This window comes from Indicator indicator, chromosome 28 (assembly GCF_027791375.1).
Source record: "Indicator indicator isolate 239-I01 chromosome 28, UM_Iind_1.1, whole genome shotgun sequence".
NCBI classification, from domain to species: Eukaryota; Metazoa; Chordata; class Aves; order Piciformes; family Indicatoridae; genus Indicator; species Indicator indicator.
In genome coordinates, this window is record NC_072037.1 from 11,849,049 (window position 1) to 11,873,062 (window position 24,014).

The window sequence follows — 24,014 nt, forward strand, 5'->3', positions numbered from 1 at the left end:
TGCCTTGGCCTCTCAGCTCTCCATGCTTTGAGCCATGTATGTATTGCAGTCTGCACACAGCAACCTCATTATGATGCTCTTCAGTTCTCGTTGCCTCAACTCAAGTCCATTATGAGCACCACGTTGGAACAAGTATTTTTTGGGCTTGTGTGTGCAGCCAGGGAGCAAGCTGAAGTGCCTGTAAAATGTATATTTTATATTTAGGTGTATAAAATATATATGTGGCTATGTCTGGGTGTGTGAATGTTCACCTGCCTACAAAGAGAATAAATTTGATCTTTCAACTTTTATGGAGGGGAGCTAGGGGGGACTTGGTGAGTTCTGGAGAAGGTGTGTGGAGGTTAGTAAAAAGTTGTTATTAAAACAAAATCCTTCATTTTGTTTTGAAGTCTAACAGAAGCAGGAGATGTTACAGTCTGGCTTTTGGGGGACTTTTTTTCCCCCATCTTCCTTTTTTCTTTTTATTTTTTTAAACTGTTTTAAGAAAACAGTTTAATCTGTTTAATCAATCTAATTTTCATGTTTCTATTCCTTCTTCTATTAACCTTGTCTTAAGGAAATTAGAAGCCTTCAGTACTTAGCCCAACCTTTACAAGCTGCAGTCTTTCTTTCAGAAGCAAGCTTCTGATTATAAATAATTGTCTGTTTCTGGTGTTTGGAGGAGTCCCGCTGATGACTTGAAGCAGTTAAATGACTTTGCATCCAGGCCCATTTCTCTTTTAGCTTATGGATGTTGTTGTTGTTCACACTCATTGGTTCACAGAATGTGTTGGGTTGGAAGGAACCCTAAAGCTCATCCAGTTCCACCCCCCTGCCATGGACAGGGAGACCTCCCACCAGCCCAGGTTGCTCCTGGCCTTGATCACCTCTGAGGAAGAGCATCCACAACCTCCCTGGGCAACCTGTTCCAGTGTCTCCTCGCCCTCACTGTGAAGAATTTCATTCTGATCTCTGGTCTAAGTCTGCCCTCCTCAAGCTTTCTTCTTCAGGAAGTAATTTTCTCTTTCTGGTGTAGCTGGCATTTGGGGGAGTCCCCCTGCTGTCTTGAAGCAGTTTAATGACATTGCAGCCAGGCCCTTTTCTTCTTTTATCTTATAGCTGTTGTTATTGATCTGTTAAATGATTGATTAAATCATTATGCTAGTGGTCAGGGAGCTGCCAGAAGAGGCTTTTACTCTAAGCAAACACAAGGCAGGAAAAGTTCTCCTACCCTACTATTTCTCCATCACAGTAGAAATGCTTCTTACTTAACAGAGGTAACAAACTCACCTGGATGAAGAGTGCTTCAAGCAAGCCTCTGGGCTAGGATCTTATCTTTTGGGTCTTGAAAAAATTGTGGAGTCTCCAATTAATTGTTGTGTTCATCCAAACCAGGACAGGAGCAAGATTAAAGCTTGTGTGGGTGAAGCACCCAGGATGGCTTCCAGTAGCTCTGTTTGGTTTGCTCTGTTTAGACACTCACAGGATTTATTTCCACACCTTGGCTCTGATTTTAAATTTTAGTGGTTTGTTGTTTAGGGTTTTTTTTTTTTCATGATTATTATTATTGGTTGGAGTTTGGTTTTGGTTGTGTTTTCTTGAGAAGAACCTCCCTGGAAGGCAGGAATCAGGCAGAGATTTCTGGGTTTTTTTTTCATGCCCATTAGGGGGCAATTTTAAACTGAGATCTGTCTCCAGGGGGCTGAAGGGGATAAAAGGCAAGGTGGGGATGGGAGGAGGGGAGAAGCTGTTTTCTGACTACATTGTTTCCTGCGATTTGCTGCCTTTTTTTATCCCCCATTTATTTCTCTCAGACTGACCTCACACTTTGGAAATTATGCCCCTAGTTTTTTTTTATCCCTCGTTTTTGTCTTACTTTTTTTTCCTTTCTTTTTTTTTTTTTTTTTCCCCTAGCACCAGGAAGAAGAGATGCCTCATTTTGAAACCTAAAGGGGGGAATAAGGAAAGTCCTTTGTAATATATTGCCATATTATCACTAAATCCCCTGACAGTTGTGACACAGAAGCAAGTCACCTGTCACTTAAGCTTGAGGTCTCTTTAATTTTCTCCTGGAATTCGCACCAGGCTGTCTTTAATTTGAGGCCTTTATTGGAATTCTGAAACCTTTCTGCCTCCCTGGTGCTCAGATCTATTCTGAGTGCTGTTACAGAATGTATACAATAACCAACAGAGGGATTCAGAGGGGGTTGAAGCACTGTTTATTTAACACTCTGGAGGGATTTTCGTGCTTATTCGGTCCTGGCTGCCCGGCTTTCAATATCGCTTTGACAACCGTTCTGCCCTTCTCATTAATTTTAAACAGTTAAAACACAGGAAAAAGAGAAAAAAGTTTTCATTATTAAAGTGCTTTACTTTTTAATAACAGAGGATTCTGTCCGCCAGGGGAAAGGGCAAGCCTCACTAATTTCACATTCATATTAAAAACGCTGGGAAGGTGACACTTGGTGCTGCCGGGAGGCTTAACAAAGGGAAAGTGGTGGGAGGGGGGAGGGTGGGGGAGGGCTTGGCAGGAGCAGGTGGGGCCACCAAGTTTTCTGTTTCACCTCGATGGAAGCTTGTTAGGCACAGCAATGAGTGGCCACTTTGAGGAGAGAGCATCACTTGGAGTTTATTAAAGCTTTGCAGAGGCTCTTCGACTGCAGGCTGCCTAGGCTGATTAATAGGTGCCTTAAGTCCGGCTGTGAAAGGAGCTGTGTTGGGAGGCTTCCTTGAGGGGGTTGGGAGACAGAGAGCAGAGACCTGGAATCTGGGAGATCCCTTGTGTGGCCTTAAAATATCCACTGGTGTCTTTGGAGAGGCAGGGACCAGAAACCTGGGGGGCTTGCCATCTAGATGCAGAGACCAAAAATCTTGGAGACTCTTCGTGTAGGTTTAAAAGAAGCATCATTGTCTTTGGAGAGGCAGAGAGCAGAAATCTGGCAGAGTCTTCATGAAGTTGCAGGGACCAGAAGTCTGGGAAAGTCTTTATGGAGATGCAGGGACCAGAAGCCTGGGAGACTTTTCATGGAGATGCAGGGACCAGAAATCTGGGAGTTGTCTCATAGAGAACACTGGAACAGGTTGCCCAGGGATGTGGTTGAGACAGCCTCTTTTCTCCTCCCAGTAGCACCTTGCTCCCAGGTATGTTTGTTTTTCCATTTCCTGAGCTGCATCCTACAGCCTGATCTTGGGAAAGCTTGAGCACATGGAAAGCTGCCCTTTGAGGCGGAGGAAGTTTCTTCTGTCACACCTTTGGTGCAGGGAGCTTGTCTTATTCTAGAGTAGCCAAGTGATGACAGTTCCAGTTCAGTGTCACTTGTTGACAGGGAGAAGACTTCACATAGGTGTCAAGAATGGGAAGTTCGTTTAGTTGGCTTGGTTCACTGGTACTGAACTTGGTTTGTTCTCTGGAGCTTGAGGGGGTGAGCATGCTCCCTCCCTGGAGGTGTTCAGGGCCAGGCTGGGTGGAGCCTGGAGCAGCCTGGGCTAGTGGAAGGTGTCCCTGCCCATGGTAGGGGAGTTGGAGCTGGATGATATTCAAGGTCCCTTCCAACCCCAACCATTCTGTGATTCTAACACCATTCTCCTGCCCAACAACTTCCAAGAACATTCCAGGCTGCTTGGGCAGCTGCCCAGGGGAACCTGTAGCATCAATCTGACTGCTGGCAGAGGGTCTGAGGGGGGCGTTATCCCAAATAACTCCAGTGGAAACTATGCAGCCTGTTGAATCTGAGAAATAAATAGATAACCTAAAAAAGCAAGAGGGAGGGAAAAATACCCTCCCTGATAGATGTTAGAAACCACAGAATTAAAACTGATTTGCTCTCCCCACCCAGCACTCACAGCCTGCTTTGAGTTGAACATCTTTATCTACACTTCTTGTTCTTTTTCTTTTTTTTTTTTTTCCTTTCCTCTAGTAATATTGAGAGGATTACCTTTGTTGGCCCCTGGGTGGTTACTGTGTGACTTTACTGTTATTAAATCTATTGTAAACTGCTTCATTATTCCTGACTCAAATTCTCTCTTTTGCCTTTTAATCCTCCCCCATCACCCTTGATAGAAATCCTGTGGTGTGGACCCTCAGGAAGTCCGGGAGCGAGCCACTGTCTTGCAGACGAGGTTTGAGGATTACATCCACTCCAAGGAGGGGAATATCTGGTGGGCAAAGAAAGGTCAGTCAAGGGGTTGGGGCTTTTGGGGTTTTTTTTGGGGGGGTTGGTTTGTTTTTTTTTTTTTTTTGTCCCCAGAAGGACTTTTATAAGCTGCCAAGATTTTTTTTCTTCTAGGAGGAGAGCTTCAGGGAAAAGAGTTTGGAAGAAACATTTTGGGGCTGTTGGGCTCTACAGGGAGTTGAGGTGGGCCCAGAAGGCTTTGTGGTGATATTAAATGTTAATTTCTTGCGTTGCCATATTAGGTGCAAATGAGGTTTAAGCTTGGCTTTTGAGAGGATTTACATCCAAGGGCTCTGGCCCAGTCACAGGAGTGAGGAGATGATGATGTGGGTTGTGCTGGGAAGGTCATGGGTGAGCTGCTAAATCACATCCTGCTGCCAAGCCCCCCCCACTTAGGTGCTTTCAGTTTACACCAGGGATGAAGCTGAAGCCTGTAAGACAGGATGCCTTGGGAGCAACTCTTTAACAGCCAAGGATCTTAGACTGGAGGTTGTTGTGTGGGATGGGAGAAAAAGGAGTAGGGCATCTACTCCAAAATGCAGAAGGATACCAAACTGGGATGGATTTAGTAAAGAACTTCAGCTAGGTGCAAATCTGGGATTTGATCCTTGGAGCAGCCTTCCAGTAGCTGAAGAGGGCCTGTGAGAAAGCTGGGGAGGGACATTGGATAGGGGCAATGGCTTTGAGCTGGGAGAGGGGAGATTGAGACTGGAGATTAGGAAGAAACTCTTTCCAGTGAGGGTGGGGAGACACTGGAACAGGTTGTGTTCAGGGGTCCAAAATACCTTTCTGCTGCAGTGACAGTGTCAGAGGCTTGCTGCACAAGCAGCTGGCTTGCACCCATTTTCAGCTGTGCTGTGCTCCTTGGCTGGTGTGTAACTCCACATCGATGTCCACAACCTCAAAGCACATAACTCTCATCATCAAATCCTGACATCTGGCTGGATGAGCTTCTTGTTGCTCCCCTGGGATTCCTTATAACTCAGAGATTGATAGAATGGTTCGGATTGGAAGGGACCTTAAAGATCATCTAGTTCTAACCCCCTGCCACTAGACCACATTGCTCAAGGAATTGTCCAACCTGCCCTTGAGCACCTCCAGGGAGGGATCATCCACAACCTTCCTGGGCAACCTGTTCCAGTGTCTCACCATGTGAACTTCTAACTTGACTGTGACAAGGAGAACGACTTGAATGGCTCTGGTCACACTTGGAAACCTCTCTGGTTTGTCTCCCTGCAGCCTGTGTCACTGCACACACACACACACATGCACACAGACACACACACACACCTGTTGCTGACCTCAGCACTCAGAACTTTTTCTTTTCTGTTTAGCCACGGATGAGAAGTGCAGAAAATCTACCAGGGAATGCTGAGGTGTTGTGCATCCCATTTATCTTGTGCAGGAGCACTCCACCTCTTTTTCTTCCTCTTGCTATCTACATATGCAAATTTGCCACTGCTGAGTGGCTTCCATGAGCCCCCTCTTCCTCCCCTCTGTGCCAGGCATCATGAATAATTAACATGGCAGCTGGCTTTTGCTTTCATGGCAGACAATCAATTGGAAGCTGTGCCAGAGATGCATTTGTTTCTTTCTCTTTTTCTCTTCCCCCCCCCCATTTTCTGCCCTAGTCAATGTTAATAAGCAGGGTTTTTCTCTGCAGCCTGCTTTCAAAAGGCATGTGGCTCCCTGCCCACTCAGCCCTTCTGCCTCTGGCTCTCCTGTTTTCCAAACCCAAATGGTTCAGTGAAGGTGCTGCCCTTCAAACTTGATGGACTGACCAGTGGTGAGGTGGCTGGGAGGAGGGGTATGGCTGGGTCCTGCTACCTGAAGGAGAAATCTCCTCAAGCATGGAGCCCCTTTGGAAAATGGAGGACTCTCCTCCAAAGGGTTTCATGGTGATAGGTGCTCTGTTTCAGTCAGCTAGAGCTCAGGACACTCTGAGAAGGAGCTCTAAAAATGAGGAGGAACTTTAATGTGAGGCTGCTGGATCCCTGGAGCAGGCTGCCCAGAGAGGTTGTGGAATCTCCTTCTCTGGAGAGATTCCAAACCCACCTGGACATTATGATCCTGGGCAAGCTGCTGCAGGTGCCCTGCTTGAGCAGGGGTTTGGTGAGATGATCCCCAGAGGTCCCTTCCAACCACACCATGCTGGGATTCTGGGATCTGGTCACTGTAAAAGCTGAAAAACATGACTCTGGCAACCCCAAGAGATCTAAAAACGGTTGATGCCCACAAAGATCTTCATTTAAATCTCATGGGTGCTGCAATGAGCATTTGCAGTTCTTGAGCTCCTCAGGCAGCTACATGAGCTGAGGCTTTGACCTGCTGCTTGGGCTGGGCTGTAAGTTCAGCTTCAGGTTAGTGTCTTGGAGCTCTCCCTGGGTTTGCCTGCCCTGACTCAGGACTGGATCTGGGAGCTGTCTGTCAGGGCTTTGGGATCACCTTTCAGACCTTGAGTCTCTACCTCAGATCTGGGGAGTTAGTACTAGCAGCCTTTATTGGCTGGAGAAGTGCAGGAAGTGTTGAGCTCAGCCTTCCTAAGAACAGGGTCTTTGGTATCAACTACTTCAAATGCTGTGAGAAAGGTAACAATATCAGCTCCAACAGGACCAGACTGCCAGCAGCAGCAAGTTCATGATGTTCCTTTTGAAGAGTTGCAGCTTCTCATAGCAGCTCAATTTGTCCAATAACTTTGTGGGGAGAGAAGAAAAAAAAAATAAATCAGCAGAACAGGGCTTTTGAGAGCATTTGAGTTGATTTAGAAGCTGTCAGAAGAATGGCCTTCAGATGAGAGCCTGAGTCAAGGTATTTGGAATTTAGCATTCTCTTTGTGGGAAAGCACAGGCTCAGGTGCCTGTGAAAGAGCAGTGTTGTGAAATTGGGAGGAAGGTGCAAAAAAAAAGAAACCCAACCCCTCAATCTTTCCTTCTCATCGATTGGGAAAAGGAGTTCGCTTTACTCAGTAAACAGAGCTTTGATGGATTCCCTGGGTCCTTCCAGGAGCTGATCTGCTAAAATGACATTTTTATTACTGTTCATAAACTCCAATCTCTGGCTGCTGCCAAGAGATTAGACATAAGCTGTGGGCAAACTTGCTGGTCCGGTGGCTCAACAGGCAAGGGCAGGAGAGGTTAGAGTTTAGAGCTTGCTGCTGTCAGGGGTTGAGAGGGAGAGAAAGATGTGGGTGGTGGTTGGAGTGAGGGCTGAGGGGGACACCAGAGGTTTAGCAAGCAGAGGAGCAGCAGCAGGGGATTGAAGGGAGGCATTTTCTGAGCTGCCTTACTCAAAGTCCCTCTGTTCCCTGCAGCAGAGAGGACAGCCTGGGTGTAGTTGATGTTCCAGGTGGGTGGAGGAGCAGTGGTAGTGTTCATATTAGTGGATGATTGTCTTTAGAGCAATGAGCCCTGAGGGATGGGCATTACAGGAATCTGAAGAAGTGGAGGGGAATTTGCACACAATTCTGTTCCTTTTCCTTTTTGAGGTGAGCTCTGTTCCCTGCCTGAGGAGGAGTCAGGAAATCCATCTGGCTCTCAGATATTTATAAGGGACTAGTTAGTAACTGGTGAAAAATGCATGGACTGCTGGGACTGTAATATCAGAGGAGTCTTCCTGTGCCATCTCCATGCTGCTTTTTCCTTCTCTCCATCCCTCTCTCCCCTTATCTGCTGCCATTTGATGTCATGAGAGGTGCTCCAGAGATCACATTCTCTGGCAGAAAGGGGCATCCCTGCAGGAAGCAAACCTGATGCAACTTAATGTAGCTTTGTTTCACATTCTGACACTTCCCCACCACCTACCTTCTCCTTTTGGGATTGTATTGACACTGTACAACCTTCACAGATTTTTAACATCCCAACCTTTTCTACCAGCTGCTGACCAGAAGGTGTCCCAAAGGACAAGACCAATGTCCTTTCAGATGGAACAGCTGAATCTTTAAGTGTGTATATATATAAAAATGCAGTAGCAAACAGAATTCACTTTACTGTTCTTTTTTCTTCTCCCCTCAGCACTGCAGTCTTTCCTTTGTGCCTACACCACCTATCCCAGGAACCTCAAGCACATCTTTCACATCAAATCTCTCCACCTGGGTCACATAGCCAAGAGCTTTGGCCTGAGAGATGCCCCCCAGAACTTGACAGCTCTTCCAACTGCTGGCTCCAAGAAGAAAACCAAACCAAGGCCAAAAAGGTAGGCAACTTGATGCTCTTGAGCTGAGGAACACCACCTGGCAAACTGGTTTGTTTTGCTCCTCAAGGTGGTTGTGCTTGCTCCAGGAATCATAGAATGGTTTGGGTTGAAAGGGACCTCCACATCCAACCTCTCTGAGCTGTTGTTTCATTGCCCCTTTTCCTAATGGCTTTAGTGAGCCTAGAAATTACATTTATTAAACCAACTTGGTTGAACATTTGAATGGGAATTTAGTTTAAAAAAACCAAACAAACCAAACCCACTGAACAAAACAAACCCAAGCAGCTCACTTTGGAGCTCAACTTCTGAGGGATGCTCTTTGCTGAAGGCAGCAGCTAGGTGTGGAGCTGCACCTCCACACACCAGCCTGGGTTTTCCTCCAGCTTTTCCATTTTCAGAGCATGAGAGCACCACCATCTTCTACAAGTCTTAGGAGCAGAAACAGCCTGATTTTTATTTATTTATACTTCATTCAAGACCCTGCCTTGAAGGATGAGGAAGGGTATGGGAGTGGTTCTCTTCCTTGCACAAGTCTTTAGGTGCTGGAGCTCCAGCAGCAGTTCTGCCATCATGGCCAAGCACTTCCATAGTAGAAGCTGCCAGATTGTTTTTTCCATTCACATCCCCACATCCAACTGCATGATCCTGCAGCGAGCTGTGATCCCTGGCTCAACATCAGCTGCAGTAGCAACTCCTCCTCCTCATCCCTGTCCAGGGAAGGGCTCTCCCAAACACTGCTGTGCTCAGGAGCGCTTGCTGTTGCTGTAGGGCATGGGATCACCCAGGCATCAAGGAAATAACAGAGAAATGAACATTTTTCCCTTCTCACATTTGAAGCTGACTGTCCTGCCTGCTGTGAGCAAGGCTGTAGTAGTGTTGATTTATCTCACAAGATGGTCTCTTCCTGGCCTTCATAAATACCACTGTATCAGGAGCAGAATGTGTCTTACTGTCTTTAAAGGCCTTCTGTGGCCTCCTCTGGCCTTTCTCATCACCTTTTTTTTACACTAGACAGGCAGTCTTTTGGAGGCTTTCTCCTGCAGTTCCACCAACAGTTTCCTGGCTGTCAGATTTGCCATGGGACAGATTGTGTCCGTTCTCTTGGAATGATCAGCAGCAGCTTGGGCTACTTCTCACTAGGCAGACATCAGCTTAGTGCCTGAAGGAGAGGGGAGACTGCAGTGTATGATTTGATGAGCAGCTGTAGTTATCTAGATAAGTACAAACTCAAATCAGAAGGCAGATAGTTTGGACAAAAACATTTCTGCAGAATCCTGTGGGATCACTCCCAGGTTGAGTCTGTAGCAAACCTGGAGTGGCAGCTCTGTCTTCAGTGTGTGGACAGGGCTGTGCCTGGGGAAGAAATTTGAGACTCCCTGAAGCTCCTGGAGGAGCAGAGCCCTGAATCCTCTTCTCTGCTTGAAAAGGAGCTGAAAGTGCTAAATGTGTCTGCTCCTAGCTAGTTTGAGTTGGTTCCACAGGGTGCTGTCTGTCTTACCCAGCACAACAGCAGGATAGGAACCTCTGGCTCAGCAGTGAAATCACTGCAGTAGTGCAGAGGAGGAAAATGTTTTGTTGTTTTTTTTTTTAATTAGTATCAGTTGTGACTCTTTCCATGTAATTGCTGCTGCAAAGTCCATTAGCAAATGTGAGCTGTGCAGTTAAAGCACTAATCCACACCACTGTGCCTGGGCTGCTGACATCTCTTGCACATGGACATAGCTTGGAGGAAATCAAAATGCAAGGGGAAGGGATTTTTAACAGAAAGTTGGAGACAGCATTGTCCTGCTTTGAGAAGCCACCAGGGACAGGGCCCACTGATCTGCCTCCTGCTTCAGCTGACCCTCACCAGCAGATGGGCAACAGGATGGGAATGCCCCTGTGAGCAGGGGATTTAAGGGAGCTTTATTTCAGGAAGAATAGCCTGATTAGCCGATAAAGAGCATGTAAGATGGTATGGGGTGGGCTTTGATGTCTTGCTGGCCCAGCAGGGTATCAAGCTATGACTGACAGTAGCGTGTCACAGGATTACTTGGCCTGCAACAATGCCTCTCTCTGTTCCTGTGATGTTGCTGCTCTGTTAGAGCCACTTTTTCCCTTGTTACAAGCCTCTTTTAGAGGGCGTTCCTCCTCCCCAAGATTTCATCCCATTACAGCACAGACAAGCTCAGGATACAGTAGGTGGTTTCTGCACAGGACAAGTGGGGTTGGGGGATGTGGAGGTGTTGGAACAAATGGTCTGAGAGTGATTGGAAAGCTGATTTGCACGTGGGTCCATCTCATTGCAGCTGAGGGAAAGTGAGCAGACTTTGCAGGGGTTTGTCACGGCTCAAGCTCCAGCTCTCAAATCCAGGAGCATCTGGAAAGTTCAAACCCTGCAGGAACAGCCAAAGCTGTGACATGCAACAATTGCTCTGGCCTGTGAAACTTGTGGCTAATCAACTTTCTCTCTGTGTGCTTAAAAAAACTAAACCACCTAAACAAAAGAGAGGGGAGATCTGTTAGTATTTATAGGACAGTTGAAAGAGAGTGGATATAGATTCAGGTTCCGTCTCCACCAGCATAAATTCAATACAGTGCTGGTAACATAGAGGAAGATTACTTTTGATTTCACACTGAGCAATTAGAAAGCAGGATTTAGCCTGCTATTTAGAAGATAAATGGGGTTTAATTGGAAATGCAAGGCTGCAAATGAAAGCAGCAGCATCAGAGAGCAATCTTTTAAATCCTGTTTCTCACATGATGCCATGAGTGCTGCCTGTCCTCTTACACATTGTCTCCCAACATCTGATACTTGGTATTAATCACTCTGCTCACCGAAGCCTCATCTCTCAGCACCTGCCCACAGAATAAAGAACAGGCAGCCCAGGTTGGAAGTGAGCTAAAGGCAATCATTAAATGTTTCCTTAAGAGGACAGAGCAAACTTTTCATTTCTTTTAAAGTCTCCTTTTGTGCTTCACACCTCCTTTAGAGACCTGCTCAGGGAAGGTGAGACAGGAAGAGAGAGCAGCCAGGTGGGTGATGGCTCAGTGCTCAAATGTGGAAGCAGCCCCCTCATCGTTCCCTGAATTCACATGAAAACCTTGAAAGATGGCTTTTCCAAAGCTCTCTGTGCAAACCAGCTGTCCCCTTTGCTGGGGTGGTTCTGGCAAAAGCCAATCTGAAGCTGGAAAAAAAGAGGCTGGTGACTTCAGTGGAAGTTGAAATGCTGTGCTCAGGTTAGAGATGAGCCCATGAACCAGATACCAGATATTAAGTTACAGTACATCAGCTTAGGAAGTGTCTGGGCTCATGCTTTTGCTGAAGGGTAGATGCAGGGAAGCTGATCCCACTTGCATTGAGGGATTAACTGTCTGTGGTTGGCTGCAGAGCAGCAGTGTGCAGAGGAAGTATCTGACATGACAGACAGACAGACAGACAGACATGTCTGTTGATCTTTCACAATGCAGATGCCAAAGACTTGTTGCCATTCCTCCAAGCATCCCTGTGCTGCTCACTCTTTTGCATTTTGGTCTGTAGCCTCTGAAGATCTTTTTCTCCTTTTGGACACCTGAGTCTGCTCTGTGTCCCCAAAGGGACTCACTGTAAGGAGGAGCTGCAACTTAATTCACCTTGTTTGTGAATTCAGAAAGGGATCAATCTCTTAAGTTCAACAGATTCTGTGGAACTCATTTCTGACAGGATATCTCTGATGCCATCAAGATTGAATTTACTTGTGAGCAGCAGTTCAGAGGTGCTACAGCATGTGCAGAAAGTGGGTAGAAAAAGCAGGTGACAATCCCCTCAGCCTTCAGAGTTTAAGTCCAACCCTTAACTAAAATGGGATCAAGAAGAGACATCCAGGGTGCTTTGATTGGGGACTAATTAACATCATCCTTACCCTGCCATTGCTCTCAGTGTGGGTGTCATCATGCCCTTAAGGTTTTGGCTGCAAGATTATTGTGTTAATTCATTCCTCAGCATTTAGTGGTCAGACAGAGTTAGCCTGCTGCTGGAGAATGCATCTTTGTGTCCTCCTTTGTGTGGCTGGGGCTGCAGCCTCCTTTGGGTGGAAGTTAGTAGCCTTTTACCTTCTCTCCTACCTCTCATCCTTGATTCTACTGTCAAACATTTTGGCATTGACAGTTTTGGGAAGACTGATGCTGCTCTTGACAGGGTTTGGGAGTGGAGGCTGCAGCTGTGTCTCCCTGCACAGCAATTGTCTGATCATTAGGAGCAGTTTGCCTGGCAGTTTCTTTGTGGGCTCTTTACAGCTCTCCTAATATCAATTAATTAGTCAAAATGCAAGTTTGGAATTCTGCCCACTGGGAATTTCACTTGGTTTGGGCAGTCTGCTCTAGAAAGCCAGACTGGAGCTTGGGTAGGGGCTTGGATTTGTGGACTGGAGTGCAAATGGATCCAAAAATGAGGGTAGGAGGTATGGCTGCTGGGAAAGGCATCACCATCACTCTTCATTAAGGCAGTGCAGGGACACAGATGAGTCCTGCTTTACCACACCATGGTGTTAGGAAAAAACAAGTCCTGTTATGAAAGTTTTTTAATGGTAAAATCCGTCCAGTTGTTATCTGCATGCAGCAGTGCCCTTTCTGACTGTCCTGTTCCACCATGGCCACAGCACAGAGCCTTTGCTCCATCCCAGAGCCTGACAGAGTCTTGGGAGGTTCCCAGCCTCCCAGTGGTGCTTTCATCCTTTCTCTATAGGGTGAAGACCAAGGGATGGTAGAGAAAGCACAGCTGTGGGGTGTTGTCTCTGTGGAGCCTATAGCTGACTTCAGCAGGGGTAAGATGGGCTTTATTCTTTAGCATGTCTTGGAGTGAAGCATGCTGTGGTCTGACTGTTCTGGAGCAGCTCTTGATGCTCACTCTGGCTGGGTAATTTTTTTCCCTTGATCTCCTCAAGCTCCCATTTGCATCAGCTGGTAACAGAGTTCCTGGGCCAGCTGGTGACTTGTCGGCAGCAGTGTAGGATTGCTGATGAATCTCTTGCCCCTGCTCCACAGAAACAACAGAAAAACCCAACCCAAACAGGGTTGTGTTGGCTGCAGATGGTTCATCCAACACTCTAAGTAGAAAAAGCAGGTGTTGCAGCAGCCTTGGCCCAGAGGTAACCCAGCTCAGATGCTGGCACTGTTTCAAAGAGCCCTTGGAGATGCTGTCAGGCAGATTGATGGCACGATCCACGTTGAAATGTTCTCTGATAAATGGAGCAGCCTACTCCTGTCTCCTCCAAAGGCACACCATGAGTTCTGGGACTGTGCAGCAGAACTTTATCCTCCTTCTTCCTCAGCTGGAGCAGTTTGGGAGCCTTTGGTTGCTTGCAGATGCTGCGAGTTGGTTGAAGGTTGCTGCACTTGCTGCGCTGCGTTGCAGCAGCATTTCACACAGCTCAAGACAAAGGAACAGACAGCAGTGCCAGCCAAGCTGAAGGAGACATCTCTAAGAAGGTTGCTCACTATTTGGGTTAAAAGACTAGCAGAGGCATCTTCTGAGCCATCAAATGATGGCCAAGAAACCACCTGGCACATCTGTGTGCCACTGCTCTGCACATAGGAGTTTTGGGCTTGGAGAGCAGCTTGTGGTTCAGTTCTCTGATGAAGATTTGTCAGTAAAACATTAGAACATGTTAGTTTGGAGATGAGAATGGCAAACTATCAGATATTCATTCCTTTTCTTGCTGTTGCCCCTTAGTCCTTTCATTCCTGGAAGTTCAAGCGTCTCCACATCCAGGGTGGTGGTGGTTTGCGGATGGTAACAAATTCAGTCTGGTGGAACTTGATCATTCTTACATCAGTAATGCTTGGGAGATGAATGGGATCTTAAATAGAAACAGAAGAGTTGGTGCATGCTTTTCTTCCTCTTCTTGGAACTCTCCACTGGATATCAGCTCTGAACATCCTCAAAGCTGAGTTCAGTACACTTGGCTTGGGCTTTCTTTGCTGTACTTGGTCTCTGTTACTCCAACTTCTTGTTAGTGGTTGTGGAGTTCAGTGGATGGGCTCTTCAGAGCTCAAGAAGTCCCTAAGGTGTGTGGAAGTCACAGACTGAGAGTGGTGAAGTGGGATTTTGTGGGGAGTTAGGATCATGTGGCAGAGCAGAAGACAGAGCTGGAAACAACAGAGGATTTTCAGGGTTTTCATTCACCTGACTGGGTTTTTATTCATTATGAGAAAAGATTTGTCTTTAGTCTTTTCTGATACTCTTTTGATACCTTCTTTGATAGTTTATCAAGAGAGTATCTCTTGAGGAGATACTCAGAAGAATCCCCTTTTCAAGGGGCAAGAAAAGGAGACCAGTTCAATTCACTTCCTCTGAGGTGGAGGGCTGGGCAGCACCAGCAGCCTTGTTGACCACAGCAGCTCTTGACTGGGGCAATGAAGAGGACCAGGAGTAGCTCTGCAGGTGAAGGCAGAAGGAAACTGAAACAGAGCAAAGAAGGATTTTTATTCTCTTTTCTTTGCTAGATACCTCTGTCTTGGTTTTTCCAGGTGGTCTTCTCCTGCCTTTTCATCATTCAGTGATGTATTTAGCAGGACTCACAAGTTTCTGATGTTTAAAGAGTGACTAAAGCAGTTCCATTTTTCTCTGGAGCAGGATAGAGCTTTTTTATCTTTAAGAGTTTCTCTCACCTGGTCTTTCCCAGTTTTTCAGGCTATAACAAAGTCACCTGGGGACAGTTTCTCTGTTTCCAGTTTGTCTCTCTGCTCAGACTCTTGGTCCCAGCTATTCTGATGTGCAGCTTAATTACAGATGTGCACAGGCAGCAGTAAACCTGAGGCTTCTATTCCTCCCTGTCCATGAGGAGGAGGGGAACTTTCTCAGAGCATGCCATGCAATTACTGGGCTCTCTGCCTTCCTCCCTGTGCAAAGCACCTTCTCTCCCTTTGATAATGAGGTGATTAGATCTTGGGGTGATGCTGGGTTTGCCCTATACCTGGGACAGAAAGCCCAAAGCAGTGGTTGGGTCTAGCATTAAGCCTTGACAATGAAGGGCTGATGAAGTTAGAAGGTGATCCTTACTTGTCTCTGCTGGTTCCTCTGACTGCTTTCCAATTCCCATCTGTCTTTTATGGGAGTCCTGACACCCCATATCTTGTGTAAAAGAGCAGTAGCCCACTGGTGCTTCTTCCTGGCATCCCATATGTCACAGCACTCAACACCCAGCCTGCTGGCCAGCAGCACAGAGAAGTCCAATAGCTTGTGTTCAGGGACAGGTTCTTCCTCCCTCACATGTTGGGGCTGTTTTCATTTTCTGAGTTATGACTTCTCTATTCCTGTCTCATTTTCCCCCAGCTAATAAAAGTGGCTGTTTTCTCATCTGTGTGAACATTCCTGTCTCCTTTAAGCCCTGCTGAAATCTTGGCAGTGCAGCACATGGGGATGGCTTGGTCATTAGTGAATCTTTCTTTTTTTTTTTTCCTTCCTTTTTCCTCTTTCTCTCTTGTTCCCCTTAGCTATTTTCCAGCTCTCCACCTCAAGCCTGAGTTTGGAGGGAGGGATTTAAAGGGCTTCTCTGCCCCTTATCAATTTGGTGTGCTCTCATTATGGCTCATTATTGGGTGATCTCATCTAGGCATGAGATGGCAGAAGGGGGTGCTGACCATCCATGTGTGTTGCAGTGATGGGAACGTGGCTTGTGTCTGTGTTTCAAACGCATCTTGCACTTACAGCCTCCCTGGGAAGCTTTTTTGCTATGATTTCCAGTAGCCTGCCCCCCCCCCCCCGCCCCCCAGCTCTCTTAAATTAACATCACACCAGCCTTTGGCAACAGGGAAAATGCAGTCAGCCTGAGCTAGGAGATAGGAGAATGGATGTGGAGGCCAAAGAGATTAAGTACCTTGCCCAAGGATGCTCAGAGGGTGAGTGTCAAGGTCTTGCTCTGTTCTCCTGGGCTTTGTCTTGTAACCACAGGGCCCTTTTCTCACCAAATTCATCCTGACTTCTCTGGCAGAGCCCCAGAGACTTTCAGCAGTTAAGCAGAGAGGGAATTTACATTTTTCTGTCAGGAATCAGGATCCAGCCAGGGATCCTGGCCTGGTGCACTTCTGGAGTGCTGTCACTGCAGACTGTTGCTGTTGCCTGTGGCTCTTCCATCTCCTGGCTAAGCAGAGCCTTGACAGCTGCTGTTCTTCTCAGTGATCAGCACAGGTTCCATAGCACAGCTCCATTGATTTTTTTTTTTTTTTTTTTTTTTTTTTTTTTTTTTTTTTTGTGGCCCTGGTTAGAGGGAGAAGCCTCCCTTTTCCCTGCATCCTTCCTTTTTCTGTGTACAGCTGATCACCAGAGCAGGGGGTATTGATTTACTAATTGGGCAATGATTTCACCTGATTGATAATAAAGTGTTGGACAACCTCCCTGCTGAGCTGCAACTCAGCCCTGCAGCTACTGGTGGATTACTTGTCCTTTTGCAGCAGATCCTCCCTATTGTTAAGTAAACTGATCTGTTGCTTGGTAACCCTGGAATTGCTGTAGTAAAGGCTTGGAGACACAATCAAAGTGTCAAACAGAAACTTCTACCAAGTGATGGAGGGGGCAGAGCCCAGGGTACAGCTGCACCACGAGGTTTCTGCAGCAGGGCTGGGCTGGTTGAGGACACATCATGGCCTGGTTACTGGTGGCCAGGCATCCCTCCATGGGCTGGTGCAATCAGGAAGGTGTTTTTTGGAGTGAGGGGCCCAAAACTGAACCAAATATTCAAGGTATGGCCTCAGCAAGGCCCAGTACAGGAGGACAATCAGTTTCCTACCCTGCTGGCCACACTGTTACTGGCAGAAGCCAAGATGATGGTGACCTTCCTGGCCAGCTGGTGACCAGCACCCCAGAAGAGCTGTGGATACCCACACTGTGTCCAAGACCATGAGAACATGGTAGAGAGCAACAGGTCCTGCACTGAAGAGGTTGCATTTTCACCAAGTGAGGGTGAGAGCAGGAAGGAGGAGCTTTGCCCAAGGTTATAGAGCAGGGCAGTAGCAGAACTTGTGGTGGGAAAATGCTGAGTGGGGTTTTCTATTTATAGCTGCAGTTTAGGGCTACAGAGAGAGCCAGGCTGGAGCAGAGTGGCTGAGCAGAAAGCAGCTACCCTTGCTAAAGCTGATCCCTGGAGAGGGAGGCTGGAAGGTGCTGTGATGTCTGCAGGACACTACAAGAACAGAGTTTGTTGGGTTTAGACTCCTGACAATCTATTTTTGGGGGGAGGGTTTGGTGTTTTCAAGCTTTGAGCTCTGTTTGTAAAACCATTTCCATTGTTGAGTGCCTTAAAGCTGGTAGGATGGGGGTAGGGTTTTGTTGTTGGTTTTGGTTTTATTAGTAGTAGTAGTTATTGTTATTATTAGTTGTTGTTGTTATATTTTATTATTACTAATAATAACTTTATTATTTTCACACTGCTCTGTCACCTAATCCATCAGCCCACATACCCTTCCCTTCCTTTCTCCCCACAAGAGCATTTGCACAGAACAAAGCTTTGCTTTTCAACCTGACCTGAGGTTTTCCCACCCTGGTGGAAAGCTGTCACAGGAGGATCTGATTTAGCAGGAGCCAGAATTTCAAATCAAGCCTCAAGAAAGAGGGGAGGGAGGGGGAAAAGAAGCTAATGTGCAAATGTCACTTTCCAAGGCTGTGAGATAAGAAACCCACCCAGCAGCTTTGCAGGGAAAGAAATCTTAATTCCTCTTCTCCTCTTCTTCTCTTCCCCCTTCCCCAGATCTGACCTCCTCAAGAGGACCCACGGCAAACGTCGCCTTGCCGAGATCTTACGGTCTGAGTATTCCAGTGGGATGGACACTGCTGGATCCTCCAAGGTCAAGAAGAAAAGGAAGCAGAGAAAACCTGGCAACCAGCAGCTTCCAACATAAGCCAGGACCTTCCAGTCATTGGCTGCAAAAGCTTGCTGGAGTGCCTCAGCTGGGGGTCAGGGTGACCTGCCAGATCGCCTGAGGAGTGGTGCAATTTATCAGGCAAGTATGGGAGGGATCTCAGGGATCTTGGTCTCCTCCCTTTCCTTCCATAGGTCCAGATGGAATGGAATCCAGGTGTGTCCTGTTGCACTGCTGCAGCTGAGTGTGGCACCACGTGTCTAAAGTGGTTTTTGCAGGAGAAATAAAAAGGTTTAATATGTTTTGCACAGAGGTGTGATGTCTGTGTAATGCAGGAGCGAGTGCACAAGTGTACAAGGAGATGCTGTCCTGTGTAAAAGACCTGGAGAAACACTTCACAGTCTGCTTTCTTGCTTATTTTTAAGCAGTAGTGGCAGAGGAGGTGCTCCAGGAACACATTCAGGAGGAGAGAGGAGGATGTCTTTTGCCCTGTCACACAGGAGGGCACTTCTGCTCCTGTCTCAGGTAACATAACCACATTGCAGCCACCTTCTCTCCTGTCCTTGGTGCACTGGGATAAGGTCTGTCCCTGGATACTGATTTCCACCTGGGAAGGAATCTCCCTGATCTCAGTGCAGGTGGCAGGACTGTGGGGAGCACTTCAGCAGCATGACACATGGTCCCTTTGGGCACTAAACTTCATGTCAAAACTTCTGAGTTTGGGAGCAAACTTTGTCGCTGTGGAAAGGAGCCAGTGTGGAATCCAGCAACCTCCAAACTTCTCCTTGCCTGCAGCGTGTTGGCAGAGCTAATTATGTAACACAGAGTCTGTCTGCACTGCTTCTCCTCTCTGACATGAAAGCTTTGCAGGCTCTAGCTAACCTTGCCAGGAGTAACCCCAGCTTTTGGGGTTCTCTCTGCTTTGGCTAGGCCTACTCTGAGTGTGTCCCAGGTGAATGGATTTCACCTTGCCCATTGGTCTTTTTTTTTTTTTTTTTCTTTTTACCTTCTTGTTACTATCAGAGAACTGGGAAAAGGGAGGTGGCCCCAGATGTGCCAAGGTTGGCACATCCTCAGCATTGGCCAGTGTGTGAAATAGAAGCTGAGCTCTGGGGAAGGTCCTGTGAAGTTGGTGAGATGTGGGGGAGAGCAGGTGTTCCCCAAGGCCTGCAGGGACTGAAAACTCCCCCAGCACCTACTGGAGGGCACCAGCCACTTCTCCCTCCTTGTCTTCCTCACTCTGCTGCTTCTAGCACCTCCTACAACAGCAGCACACATTTGAAACCAGCACAAACCCTGCCAAAACACAGCTTTCTGCTGCCTGCTTGTGGAAGAGCAGCCCACCCATGACCCAGGCTGGGTGAGGACCAGAAAATGCCTAAATTCAGTGGCAATTTCAAATGCTGGAAGGGAAAAAATTACTGAGAAAGGAGATGAAAATGATACTTATTGAGGACAGCTACTTTGCCTGTAGTGAGTCATACTATGGACTGGAGGAGGGAAGCAATCAGCCCTAAAACTCTTCAGTTTCTGAAGGGAATCTTAACTTTTGAGAACCAAAATGAGGTTGGGGTGGTTTTTTTTTTTTCCCTTGCAGGCAATTACCAAACACTCTGAGTTTTAGTGCAATCTTTCCTTTGAACACTTCAGAAAGATGTTAAAAAGGCTGCAGTATAAAATTAACTGGGGAGTGAATGAATGGTGGCAGAGGGAATGAAGTTAGTAGCATTTATTAGCTTAAGACAAAATAAGGACAAAGCCCACCTGAGTTTGTTAGGAGTGCTGCTGGGGAGAGCAATCAGGTTGAAGGCAAATGTCAACTTCTAACAGAAAAGAAACCCCTCAGGTTGAAATGACTCAGAGTGAGGCAGAGAGTGGAAGTTTGGGAGGAACTGATCTTGTGCAGGAGGGGGAAAAATATGTGACCTTCTCCTGCCTGCCTGTCACCTAGGAATTAATAAGGATTATTGGCAAATTCAGGGGGGGAAGGGAATAAAGGCCAAGAGCAGCTGGATGAGAGGCATCAGGGAATCTTGTTGCTGTCTGTGTGAGCTGAGCAGGTAATGTTACAGTTGTGATGAATAATGTGATTTAAAAGCAGAAATAGAGAATGGTAAGGCTTGGAAAGGACCTCTGGAGATGGAGTCCAACTGCCCTACCAGAGCAGGATCACCCAGGGCCCAGGTGGGTCTTGAAAGTCTCCAGAGAAGGAGATTCCACAACCTCTCTGGGCAGCCTGCTCCAGGGCTCCAGCACCCTCACAGCAATGCTTTTCTTCCTGTTGAGGTTGAACTTGCTGGGTTCTGGTTTGTATCCCTTGTCCTATCACAGGACACCACTGAAAGGAAGCTGGCACCTTCTTGCCACACACGCTTCAGTGGTCACCTTGGGGCAAGGGTCACAGCTGGGTACCTGTTGTCAGTGTCTAGGTCAAACACAAGACACCTCAGCACTGGTAGCCACTAGAGCCACTGGAGCTCCCATAACTAAACAGGGGAGACAGCAACAAAACTTCCCTGTTTCCATCAAGTTATTTTCTCTCTGAGCCTGGGGAGAGGCAGGAGAAGCATCAATTGTTCTGGGCCTTCCACTCTGGCCTCATTTATTTGGTGTTGGGATGAAACCACAAAATCTGTCAGCTGGAAACAATTCTGCTGGTTCCATCAATTCCTGTATGTTGGCATCTTCAGCAGAGCAGCTTTCCTTCTTTGCCTCTTCCCAGGGTGGTGGTCCTGGTTAAAGCTGTGTTAGGAGGGAGAGAAGATGGCCCTCAAGCTGGGTAACAGCCCAGAAGAAGGGTTTGAGAGCCAGGATTGTGCTTGGTCCTGGCAAACCCAGTGCTTTGTGACACTGGTTTGTGTCTTGGATCCAGAGCCTGGAGCTGACAGAAACCAACCACCAGCAGCCTGTCTGTTGGAGGCTCTGTACCCCAGGAGCAGAACTGGTGCAGTAGAATCACAGAATGGTTGGGAGCGGAAAGGACCTTAAAGATCCTCCAGCTCCAACCCCCCTGCCAGGGGCAGGGACACCTCCCACTAGAGCAGGTTGCACAAAACCTGGCTGGTTCCAGTACTCAAAAGGATTCCTTTTGAGGTCTGCTTTTGAGGGACTGCTGCTCCTTCTCAGCTGTGCCATGTTCACTGCTTCATCTTCTTTCAACCCAGCACAGCCTATCCCACCCCTGAGGACCTGCCAGGATCCTGCTGCCTGCCACCAGCTTCCAGAGCTGAGCAGAGTTTGTAGGTGCAGGATCAGTGCTGGTGGGTTCTGCTGGGGGGCAGTGGGGTCGTGTCTCGATTTCTGCACACAAGCTGGAGCTGAGGCTGGGTCCTTCAGCAGCTTCTGAGGCCGCTGAGATCCTCCTGCACAAGGCACTGTTTAGGGGGCAGGTGTGATGCTCTCTGAGGAGAGTCTACAGCCTGGGCTGTCTTCCCTAAACTGATTTCTTTTAAAGCTTGATTCTGCTCTGAGATGTCCCTGGAGGACACTCGTTTGAGTATCTAGAGGGGAGCCAGGGGAAGGCTGGGGAGGGACTGTTCAGAAGGGCCTGAGGGGACAGGACAAGGAGCAGCAGTTTGAAACTGGAGCAGGGCAGAGTTAGATTTGGACATCAGGAGGAAGTTCTTCCTTCTGAGGGTGGTGACATGGGAACAGGTTCCTCAGGGACGTGGTTGAGGCCCTGTCCCTGGAGACAGTCAAGGTCAGACTTGACATGGCCCTGGGCAGCCTGATTTAGTTGGAGGTGTTTGGTGACTGCAGGGGGTTGGACAAGATGACCTTGGAGGGTCCCTTCCAACCCAATGCGTTCTATAACACAGCTCCAGCCCTTCCTTCCCTCTGCCCTTCCCTTCCCAGACCCAGCACAGCCAGAGCTTTCCTCAGCGCTCTGTCCCCTTCTCTCCCACCGTCCTCCCACCACAAACTGGACCCAGCTCCTCTGTCCTAGTTCAGCAGGGGCGTTTCCAGCTTCTTCCAGATGTGAAATGGCAAATTTAAATATTGCAGTTATGGACCCAGACCAAACTTTGTACTTGATTAGTGTCAGAGGAGGAACCTACAAGGACAATTAGGTATCAAAGAGTGTCTTTGAGTGGCATTCCTGCTGTCTGGAGGGGAGGAAAGCTGCTGCCTGTGGCAGGATGAAGAGCACACCCACCACAAGTTGTCCTTTGATAGATTTTTAATATGATTTTAAAGAGTTTTGTTTGGCCTCATTCTTATTCAATGAGATTAATTTAAAGCACTTATCCCCTGGGTTTAAGTCAATCCATGTAGGATTTGGGACGGGGGTTTGTTGGCTGGGGAGGGAGGGGTTGTTTGCAGGCCTCTCTGAAAGACTCCTTTCCCACTTCATTAACCCCGAGCTGGGAGCGACCCCCCCGCGCCCCCTTCCTTCTCCTCCTCGCCCCAGCCGAGGCTCGGGGATTTACCAAACTCCCCCATTCACATGCAAAGGATCAGCCGGGTCCACAAAGCCCCGGGGCTCCCTCCCGCCCCCCCAGGCGTGGCTGTGCATTTCGCCGAGCCGACAATAACCCTTCCGGGAGGGGGGCGAGGGGGGCGTACCACATCAATGCTCCCGGGATAGAGCCGGGATTGGGGCACCGGGCTGGGACCCGGCCCCGGGGAGGATGCTCTAGGGCTAGCGCTGCCCTGTGGGTACTGGGCTGGGGAAGCTTCATGGAGTGCCGGGGCAGGTGATAAAGGATCAGGGGAGAAGAGGAAGGTCGGGGGGGATGAAGGGCCAGGGGAGCAGAGGGTTGAGCGGAGGAGAACCGGAGAGAATGTTGGAAATGATGGAGGACCAGGGGAAGCGGCAGAAGGCCGGGGAGGGGGACGACGATGGAGGATCTGGGGGGGATGGTGAAGGATCAGAGGACCAGAGAAGGGTTCGAGGGTTGACCACGGGGAGCAGAATAAGACCGGGTAGAGGACGGCGGAGTGCGGTGGTGTGATGGAGGATCAGAGGGGCAGAGGACGACCGAGAAGGCAGAGGATCGGGTGGGAGACTGCGGAGGGCCGAGGGTAGCGGCAGAAGACTGGGGGGGGGGGGGGGGGGGAAGGGAGGGGGTGATGGAGGCCTGGGGGGGCTGCGAAGGGCCGGGCGAGCTCTGCCCGCAGCCCATCTGTCGGCTCCCGGAGCCGGCGAGCCGCTGCCCGGCTGTCCCGGGGAGCAGCTGCCGGGCTCGCTGGCCGGGGCCAGATGAGCGACACTTTTTTTAAAGGGTGGAAGCAATCCCCTTGCAAAGCGCTCAGTTCCTTCACCCGGGCGGTGATGCCAGTGCGGATCCGCCTCAGTCATTCACCGGCTCCGGCTTCCACCGCGCCGGGCACCGGTGTGTCCCCCAGCCCCGCGGCGGAGCGGCCGGTCCCGCATACCGGCAGTGGGACAGGGTTTTGCGAGGGGTGTCTCGTTATGATGGGAGGTGGGAAAACTCCTCTTTGCATTTTCCTTTCCCTCGGCGGCCGCTGATCCGCCAGGGCAAAGAAATGAGGGGAGAGGAGAGGAGAAGAAAAGGGGCGGCGGAGGCGAGCCCCGTGTGTTTGTAAAGAAGTTTTTTATTTCCACATTTAAAAAAGGAGGGATGGGGATAGGGATTGGGAAGGTGGGGGCGGTGGGGGTGAACGGGAGCGACCGCGACGCCCCCGACACACACCCCCCGTCCTTTTTCCATCCCCCTCCCCAGCCGGGCCGGCCCCGGGATACAGACTGACAAGAATCACTTACACAAATACGCCCTCAGGGTTCACAAATAAATAATTCATATACATTTTGCGCACCGTATTTACATTTCACCGCTGTTTTTTTCCCCTTTCTTTCCCTTTTTTTTTTTTTCCTTTTCTTTTTTTAAAATTATT

At 48.4% G+C, this 24,014-nt stretch overlaps 1 protein-coding gene across 1 annotated transcript in view; it reads left to right on the forward strand.

Moving 5' to 3' along the window:
• Nucleotides 1–18,443, forward strand: part of DDX31 (DEAD-box helicase 31) — a 49,167-nt gene extending 30,724 nt beyond the window's left edge. Inside the window, exons 18-20 of the mRNA XM_054393259.1 lie at nt 4,040–4,151; nt 8,162–8,342; nt 18,044–18,443. Coding sequence (XP_054249234.1) covers nt 4,040–4,151; nt 8,162–8,342; nt 18,044–18,194 — 444 coding nt within the window. The 3' untranslated portion in view covers nt 18,195–18,443. The remainder of the gene's footprint in view (nt 1–4,039; nt 4,152–8,161; nt 8,343–18,043) is intronic.
• The last annotated feature ends 5,571 nt before the right edge of the window (nt 18,444–24,014 follow it).